The sequence below is a fragment of the Salvelinus sp. IW2-2015 genome, unplaced genomic scaffold, assembly GCF_002910315.2.
Source record: "Salvelinus sp. IW2-2015 unplaced genomic scaffold, ASM291031v2 Un_scaffold3478, whole genome shotgun sequence".
Classification (NCBI taxonomy): domain Eukaryota; kingdom Metazoa; phylum Chordata; class Actinopteri; order Salmoniformes; family Salmonidae; genus Salvelinus; species Salvelinus sp. IW2-2015.
The window spans coordinates 20,539-30,563 of NW_019944758.1; the positions used below are offsets into that span (position 1 = coordinate 20,539).

Sequence of the window (10,025 nt, forward strand, 5' to 3'; positions counted from 1 at the left end):
TGGTGATTGTAGGGGCGTAAGGCCGACAGAAGTAATGGTGATTAGGGGCGAAGCCGACAAGCGATGTGGATTAGGGCGTAAGGCCGACAGAGCAATGGTGGATGTAGGGGCGTAGGCCGACGAGCGATGGTGGATGTAGGGGCGTAAGGCCGACAGAGCATGGTGGATGTAGGGCGTAAGGCGACAGAGAATGTGGATGTAGGGCGTAAGGTCGACAGAGTATGGTGGATGTAGGGCGTAGAGCGACAGAGTGATGGTGGATGTAGGGCGTAAGGTCGACAGAGTAATGGTGGATGTAGGGCGTAAGGTCGACAGAGTAATGGTGGATGAGGGGCGTAAGGTCGACAGAGTGATGGTGATGTAGGGGCGTACAGGTCGACAGAGTAATGGTGGGATGTAGGGGCGTAAGGTCGACAGGTAATGTGTGGATGTAGGGCGTCAGCGACTAGAGTAATGGTGGAGGCATTCAATAATTATTTTGGGTCTAAACTGCTGCAGAAGACCCTTGATTTACCACCGCCAGCTGTCCTGCCGTACCACCCCAGTACCACCACCAGTCCACCACCAGTACCACCACAGTACCACCACCACCGTAACCACCACCACCACAGTACCACACCAGCCACCACCAGTACACCACCAGTACCACCACCAGTACCACACCAGTACCACCACCAGTACCAACCACACCACACCACCAGTACCACCACCGTACCACCACCAGTACCACCACACAGTACACCACCAGTACCACCACCAGACCACCACCAGTACCACCCAGCCACCATACCACCACCAGTACCACCACCAGTACCACCACCAGTACCACCACCAGTACCAACACCCAGTACCACCACACCACCAGTACACACCAGTCCAACCAGTACCACAACGACACTTCCTCGTGTTTCCCTGGGAGATGCAGCTTTCCCTCCACATGAGAACTCACGCGCCCTCATCCAGGTATGTTGATTATAGAATGTTACAATCAATGTCACCTGTTTCTAATTTCCCTTGTTACTGCATATATGCACCTCTATGAGAAATGCCATTTCAAGGCTTAGGAATATGGTTTCTTGGAAATTGTATATTTTTTATATTTTAAAATAATAATATAAATGCATCTCAGACATGTATCTGCCATATTATCCTCTCATTCACAGGTTTCTCATAAACCTGGGCGTACCTTGAACCATCACCACTTCCGTCTCGTAGTCAGAGAATGCATTTGGCATTATGCTTCGATGAGGATTCTGTCGTCCAATCGAGTGTACCCCTGAAAAGGCTAAGGACCCTCCCACAACCACCTGTCTTCCAAGATGAAGCTCATCAGTCAACAGAGATCCTAAATGACCAGAATAAGTTTGGGACACCTGCTCGTTGAACATCTCATTCCAAATGATGGGCCCCTTTGCTGCTATAAACGCCTCCCTTCTGGAAGGCTTTCCACTAGATGTGGGAACATTGCTGCTAACAGCTCCACTCTTCTGGAAAGGCTTCTACTAGATGATGGACATTGCTGCTATAACAGCCTCCACTCTTCTGGGAAGGCTTTCCACTAGATGTTGGAACATGCTGCTATAAACAGCCTCCACTCTCTGGGAAGGTTTCCCACTAGATGTTGGAACATTGTCTGCTATAACAGCCTCCACTCTTCTGGGAAGCTTTCCACTAGATGTTGGAAAATTGCTGCTATAACAGTCCACTCTTCTGGGAAGGCTTTCCTAGATGTTGGAACATGCTGCTATAACAGCCCCACTCTTCTGGGAAGGCTTTCCACTAGATGTTGGAACATTGCTTGCTATACAGCCTCCACTCTTCTGGGAAGGCTTTCCACTAGATGTTCGGAACATTGCTGCTATAACAGCCCTCCACTCTTCTGGGAAGGCTTTCTACTAGATGTTGGAACATTGCTGCTATACAGCTCCATATTCTGGAAGGCTTTTCCACTAGATGTTGGAACATTGCTGCTATAACAGCCTCCACTCTTCTGGAGAAGCTTTCCACTAGATGTTGGAACATTGCTGCTATAACAGCCTCACTCTTCTGGGAAGGCTTTCCACTAGATGTTGGAACATTTCTGCAGGGATTTGTTCCATTCACCAGGCATTAGTGAGGTGGACACTGATGTTGGGCGATTAGGCCTGGCTTGCAGTCAGCATTCCATTCATCACACTTTGCTGACAACCCGCCAACCCCCCCGGACGTTGCATGGCAAAAAGCCAGGGTTAGAAAGAGGACAACTCAACCCAAGGCCAGCCAATCAGAAACAGGCCTTTGTTTGACTGCGTCACACACACTCCTCTAATGGACGCACTGTGAACGAAAAGTACTTGTACTATAAATGTAGAGTTTTAATCTTGTTAATAAATTGAAACCTGATTTTCTGGACGTCTCAGTGCAGTAATTTAGATTAGATTGAACTTCACCATCAGTAGAAGAAAGCCTGAAGGTCTTGTGGCTCACAGCTTTTTCTTCGTTGTCCAGCTGTAAGTTCTGTGGCTCACAGCTCTTCTCTCGTTGTCAGCCTGTAAGGTCTGTGGCTCACAGCTCTTCTCTACGTTGTCAGCCTGTAGGTCTGTGGCTCACAGCTTCTCTCTACGTTGTCAGCCTGTAAGGTCTGTGGCCACAGCTCTTCTCTACGTGTCAGCCTGTAAGGTCTGGTGGCTCACAAGCTCTTCTCTACGGACTTGATGTCCAAGGAAATGCATTAGAAACACTTGAGATGAAATGACAACAGAGAACACTTTTCCCACTAATAAACCTTTATTCTTGCTTCTGAAAGTACTAAAGTGTCTGCTGAGAACAGACGAGACAGACATGTAAATAACCTAACAGACTGTAAACAAGTGTTTATGGAAGAAAATGTGTCAGAGTGTAAGTTACAAAATATTAGGTTGGGTGAGAGTTCATCCATGAAATCAGCTATAGGACCCGGGGAGGAGGAGAGGAAGAGGAGGAGGGGAGGGGAGGAGAGGAAGGAGCTGTGGAGTGGAGGAGAAGAGGGGAAGGAGAGGAAGAGAGAGGAGAGCCTGGTGGAGAGGGGAGAGAGGAGGATGCTGGTGGAGTGGAGGAGAAGAGGGGAGGAGCGAGGACCTGGTGGAGTGGAGAGAGGAGAGGGGAGAGGGAGGAGCTGGTGAGGGAGGAAGAGAGGGAGGAGAGGAGAGGAGGACCTGGTGGAGTGGAGGAGAGGAGAGGAGGAGGGAAGAGGAAGGAGGACCTGGTGGAGGAGAAGAGGAGAGGGGAGAGGAGAGGGAGGAGAGGAGGGGGGAGGGGAGGAGAGGAGGGACATGAGGAGAGGGAGGAGAGGAGAGGGAGAGGAGGAGGGGGAGGGAGAGGAGAGGAGAGGAGGCTGGTGGAGTGGAGGAGAAGAGATGGAGACATGAGGAGAGGGGAGGGAGGGGACATGAGGAGTGTCTGGGGAACAGTGTACATGGGAGGAGGGGGACATTAGAGTGTCTGGGGAACAGTGTACATGGAGAGGCAGGGGGGACATTGAGGAGTGTCTGGGAACAGTGTCAAATGGAGAGAGAGGAGGGGACATGAGGAGTGTCTGGGAACAGTGTACATGGAGAGGAGGGGGGGGGACATGAGGAGTGTCTGGGGAACAGTGTACATGGAGAGGAGAGGAGGGGGAAATGAGGAGTGTCCTGGGAACAGTGTACATGGAGAGGAGGGAGGGGGGACATGAGAGAGTGTCTGGGAACAGTGTACATGAGAAGGGGGGACATGAGGAGTGTCTGGGAACATGTACATGGAGAGGAGGGGGACAGAGGAGTGTCTGGGGAACAGTGTACATGTCAGAGGAGGGGACATGAGGAGTGTCCTGGGAGACAGTGTACATGGAGAGGAGGGGAGGGGGGACATGAGGAGTGTCTGGGGAACAGTGTACATGGAGAGAGAGGGGGGGGACATGAGGAGTGTCTGGGAACAGTGTACATGGAGAGGAGGGGGACATGAGGAGTGGTCGGGAACCAGTGACATGGAGAGGAGGGGGGACATGAGAGTGTCTGGGGAACAGTGTACATGGAGAGGAGAGGAGGCGGGGACATGAGAGTGTCTGGGGAACAGTGTACATGGAGAGGAGGGGAGGGGGACATGAGGAGTGTCTGGGAACAGTGTACATGGAGAGGAGGGGACATGAGGAGTCTGGGAACAGTGTACATGGAGAGGAGCAGGGGACATTAGGAGTGTCTGGGGAAAGTGTACCATGAAGAGGAGGGGGAAATGAGGAGTGTCTGGGAACGTGTACATGGAGAGAGAGGAGGGGGGACATGAGGAGTGTCTGGGGAACGTGTCATTGGAGAGGAGGGGAGGGGGGACATGAGGAGTGTCTGGGGAACAGTGTACATGAGGAGGAGAGGGGGGGGACATGAGGAGTGTCTGGGGAACAGTGTACATGGAGAGGAGGGGACATGAGGTGTCTGGGGAACAGTGTACATGGAGAGAGGGGGAACATGAGAGTGTCTGGGGAACAGTGTACATGAGAGGAGGGAGGGGGACATGAGGAGTGTCTGGGGACAGTGTACATGGAGAGAGAGGAGGGGGGACATGAGGAGTGTTCTGGGAACAGTGTACATGGAGAGGAGGGGGGACATGAGGAGTGTCTGGGGAACAGTGTACATGGAGAGGAGAGGGGGGACATGGGAGTGTCTGGGGAACAGTGTACAATGGAGAGGAGGGGGACTGAGGAGTGTCTGGGGAACAGTGTACATGGAGGAGGGGGACATGAGGAGTGTCTGGGGAACAGTGTACATGGAGATATTTTTTGTATAAAGTGTGTGATAGTGTTATACATGCTAATTAAAAGCTTTGTCAACACTATGTGGTGCCATTATGTCAAAAGGCAACAATGTTGTAGAAGATGTATTTTCATTACCAAGCCTTGTACAATCAGCCTTTGTATGTTACAATGCTGTTAAAGGTTAATCATGTGAACCTGAATTGTGGCAGAGGGACAATGTGACATAAGAAGTAGAGCCGGGATGATAAACCGAAAATATCGACACTGTCCAAAGAGACCATTTTATCGAGGACATTTTACTGATATCGATAACAACGATAGTAGCCTATACTAGAGGAAGGTTTGAAAAGCCAAAGTCTGCTACTAACAGGACAAATAACATTAAAAGTAGTAGGATTTTAAAATAAAAAGAAAGTAACTGATCCTTATTAATTTTATAAACATATTGTTCAATMTWTCATTATTGTGATAATTCAGTCAATTTATTGTGATATGGGTTTTGGTCCAAATCGCCAAATAAGAGGATGAGGGTGTATATTATCTCAGATATTGTCAGAGAAGGTATACAATGAAATGTTTGTCATAGATTTGATTCCCTCCTGTAAGGTTCATGATGTGAAGGGGCAAAAGGAACCCTCCTAGATGCATTGTGGGAAAGCCCGGTTGTGCACCCCCTATGGGACAAAGCCTTATAGTGCATGGGAGATGGCCTTGGTTCCCAGGTGCCTACTGTAGGTCACCAAAGCTGTCTGTTGACATCTGAAATAAGAGGGAGTAACCAGACAGACTGTATAATATTATGTTGAGGTATTGTGTTAAGGCTGGCCCTGAAACATTGGAAAAGCTCTGAGCCATTTGTTTTTTTATTTAACCTTTATTTAAACTAGGCAAGTCAGTTAAGAACAAATTCTTATTTTACAATGACGGCCTACCCCGTGTTGACGGAATGGATAAATACATTGATAAAAACAACATTGTATGAAATCATGTTGGCAAAGAGGCCGTAGAAAAATATTACAGACTCCAAGAAGAGATGGGAACAATTCCTGTGTTTCCTTAAGGGCACATAACAGAATATCATGAAATCACAGATCATTTATCAGGAAAACATCCCTATGGATTTGTGTTTTGTATTCGTGTTTTCTTGTTTAATACAGGACCAGTCAAAAGTTGACACACCGACTCATTCAAGAGTTTTTCTTTATTTGTACTATTTTCTACATTGTAGAATAATAGTGAAGACATCAAAACTATGAAATAACACATATGGAATCATGTAGTAACCAAAAAAGTGTTAAACAAATTAAAATGTTATTTTTGAGATTCTTCAAAGTAGACACCCTTTGCTTTGACGACAACTTTGCACACTCTTGGTATTCTCTCAACCAGCTTCATGAGGAATGCTTTTTCAACAGTCTTGAAGGAGTTCCCACATATGCTGAGCACTTGTTGGCTGCTTTTCCTTCACTCTGCGGTCCAACTCATCCCAAACCATCTCATTTGGGTTGAGGTCGGGTGATTGTGGAGGCCAGGTCATCTGATGCATCACTCCATCACTCTCCTTCTTGGTCAAATAGCCCTTACACAGCCTGGAGGTGTGTTGGGTCATTGTCTTGTTGAAAAACAAATGATAGTCCCACTAAGCGCAAACCAGATGGGATGGCGTATCCCTGCTGAATGCTGTGGTAGCCATGCTGGTTAAGAGTCCCTTCTAAATTAAACCAGACAGTGTCACCATTAAAGCACCATCACACCTCCTCCTCCATGCTTCACYGTGGGAACCACACATACAAAGGCCATCCATTCACCTACTCTGCGTCTCACAGAGACACTCATCAGACCAAAGGACAGAATTCCACCGGTCTAATCTTCATTGCTCGTGTTTCTTGGCCCAAGCAAGTCTCATCTTCTTATCGGTGTCCTTTAGTAGTGGTTTCTTTGCAGCAATTCAACCATGAAGGCCTGATTCACTCAGTCTCCTCTGAACATGTTGATGTTGAGATGTGTCTGTTACTTGAAGACACATGCAATTTCTGAGGCTTGTAACTCTAATGAACTTATCCTCTGCAGCAGAGGTAACTCTGGGTCTTCCTATCCTGTGGCGTTCTTCATGAGAGCCAGTTTCATCATAGTGCTTGATGGTTTTTGCGACTGCACTTGAAGAAACTTTCAAAGCTGTCATCAAGGCAAAGGGTGGCTACTTTGAAGAATCTCAAATATAAAATATATTTTTATTTGTTTAACACTTTTTTTGGTTACTACATGATTCCATATATGTGTTATTTCATGGTTTTGATGTCTTCACTTTTGACTGGTACTGTATGTTGGTTGTTGTTTTGTGTTTAAAGATGAATTGTTTATACAAAAAAAAACAATACATGAAATTCCGTAAAGTTTAAAACGAATAAAATATCCTACATTTGAATACAGCACTATGAAAACATTTTCTAAAGTAATGCTGTTCTGTCCTGCAGGTGGCTGTACAGACCAGGCTATAGACCCTTCAGAATCCCTCCAGGAGAATCAGCAGGGTCACACCACTGAAACCAACTACCCTTGCTTAGCCTGTGGGAAGTATTTCTACAACTCATCAACCCTGCGGAGACACATGCGTACTCACACAGGAGAGAGGCCGTATCACTGCTCTGAGTGTGGGCGGAGCTTCAGTCACTCTGGCAACCTGAGGAGTCACCAGGTGATCCACACAGGAGAGAGACCGTACCACTGTCTGGTCTGTGGCAAGAGCTTCAGTCAGCCAGGAGGCCTGGCCAAGCACCAGAGAACACACACAGGAGAGAAGCCATTCCATTGCACTTTCACAGAGTGCGGCAAGAGTTTCTCCAAGCTAGAACACCTACAGATACACCACAGGACTCACACAGGAGAGAAGCCGTACCCCTGCTCCGCCTCTGACTGTGGAAGGAGATTCTCCAACTCAGGCCAGCTGATCCAACACATGCGTACTCACACAGGAGAGAGGCCGTACCACTGTTCAGAGTGTCTGAAGACCTTCTCCCACCCAGGAGCTCTGAAGGACCACCAGAGGATTCACTCAGGAGAGAGACCCTACGTCTGCACTGTCTCGGCCTGCGGTAAGACGTTTATAAACTCTGGGGCTCTGAAAAAGCACAGCCAGACCCACACAGGGGAAAAACCTCACTGCTGCTCTGACTGTGGGAGAGGCTTCTCCCAGCTGGCTCACCTCCAGGCTCATCAGAGGACTCACACAGGGGAAAGACCCTATCATTGCTCCCTTTGTTGGAAGAGCTTTATTCAACAAGGGCATCTGGACAGGCATAGACGCATCCACCTAGCAGCGGACACACCTGCAGATCAGTTATCCCCTAGCGTCAACCCAGATCAGCACATTAGACCGATAGATGATTCACCTGAGGTCTTTGATGAAGAGACTGTGCCAGAACAACCTGTACATCCTGAATTAATGAGTGACCTTGAATGATTGGTTTGATTGCATAATTCCAGACTGTGTCCATTTTTACACTGTTTTTGCTTGTATCTCACTGCTGCATTAAACCATTGGTGTTATTATTCTGTCAAATATCCTGCAATACATGATGGATGGATTGGATGTATTGAATGGATGGATTGATGCGATGGAGGGATGAAGGATGGATTGGAATGGTGAGGGTGAATGATGGATGGAGTGTGGATGATGATTGGATGATTGAATGGAGGATTGATGGATGGGGATGAATGGATGGATGGAGGGATGGATGGAGGCGATGGATGGGAGGGATGAATGGAGGGATAGATGGAGGGCATGAAGGATGGATGGAGGGATAGATGGAGGGATAGATGGGATGGTATGAATGGAATAGGGATTAGATGGAGGGATAGAATGGATGGATGGATATGGATTAGATGGAGGGATAGTGGAGGTGGAATGGAGGGATGAATGGAGGGAATCAGATGTGAGGGATAGATGGTAGGGATGGCGATTGGGAGGGATGGATGGAGGGATGAATGGAATGATGGAGGGATATGGATGGACTGGATGAATGGAATGGATTGGAGGGATAGATGGATGGGATGGATGGAGGGATGAAATGGAGGGATAAGTGGAGGGATAGATGGAGGGATGGATGGAGATGAATGGATGGATGGAGGGATGGATGGATGGATTGAATGGATGATGGAGGGATAGATGGAGGGATGGATGGAGGGATGGATGGATGAATGGATGCTACAGCTAAACACAACATTTACACACTTTAGTGTTTTCCCTCTCAGTGAATGTTGAACTTTTCATCACGAGTCAGTTGATATGTGTTGAACATGTACATGCTCTCATAAAACATTAGTCAAATCAGTTGTTCTACTCTCAACCTTGTTTAAAACATAGGATTTAAAATGAGATAATATAAATACATTGAGTTTAATAGTATTTCAAATACTATTATGATGAAATGCAAAACATACTGCCTCAGCTGATCAGAGGACAGATGTGATGCAAGAAGGCTTCTAATAATGATGTGATGCAAGAGGCTTCTAATAATGATGTGACGCAAGAGGCTTCTAAATAATGATGTAGATGCAAGAGGCTTCTAATAATGATGTGATGCAAGAGGCTCCCTAATAATGATGTGATGGCAAGAGGGCCTCCTAAATAATGATGTGACGCAAGAGGCTCCTAATAATGAATGTGATGCAAGAGGCTCCTAATAATGATGTGATGCAAGAGGCTCCTAAATAATGATGTGATGCAAAGGAGGCTTTTAATAATGACGTGAATGCAGAGGCTTCTAATAATGATTGAATGCAAGAGGCTTCTAATAATGATGTGATGCAAGAGGCTCCTAATAATGAATGGTGATGCAAGAGGCTTCTAATAATGATGTGATGCAAGAGGCTTTTATATATGACTGATGCAAGAGGCTTCTAATATATGATGTGATGCAATAGGCTTCAATAATGAGTGACACTTCTAATAATGATGTGATGCAAGAGGCTTCTAATAATGATGTGATGCAGAGTCTTCTAATAATGATGTGACGCAAGAGGCTTCTAATAATGATGTGATGCAAGAGGCTTCTAATAATGATGTGGACGCAAGAGGCTTTCTAATAATGATGTGAGCAAAGAGGCTTCTATAATGATTAAAGGTGTGATAGTTAATGGCATCAAGAGGCTCCTAATAATGATGTGAGCCAAGAGGCTTCTAATATATATGTTATAGGGTGAGGCGACAGATGGTTCGCGCGAGACGTTACTCATATATTGATGTATAGATTGCAAGCACTGGCTCAATAATTGTATGTGA

The 10,025-nt window shown here is 46.7% G+C and overlaps 1 protein-coding gene across 1 annotated transcript in view; it reads left to right on the forward strand.

Annotated features, from left to right (window-relative positions):
* LOC112075944 (zinc finger protein 135-like) overlaps positions 1-8,305 on the forward strand; it is a 15,945-nt gene extending 7,640 nt beyond the window's left edge. The window contains exon 3 of the mRNA XM_024142856.2: positions 7,219-8,305. Within this exon, the coding sequence (XP_023998624.1) occupies positions 7,219-8,204 (986 nt within the window). The 3' untranslated portion in view covers positions 8,205-8,305. The remainder of the gene's footprint in view (positions 1-7,218) is intronic.
* Positions 8,306-10,025: the final 1,720 nt, after the last annotated feature.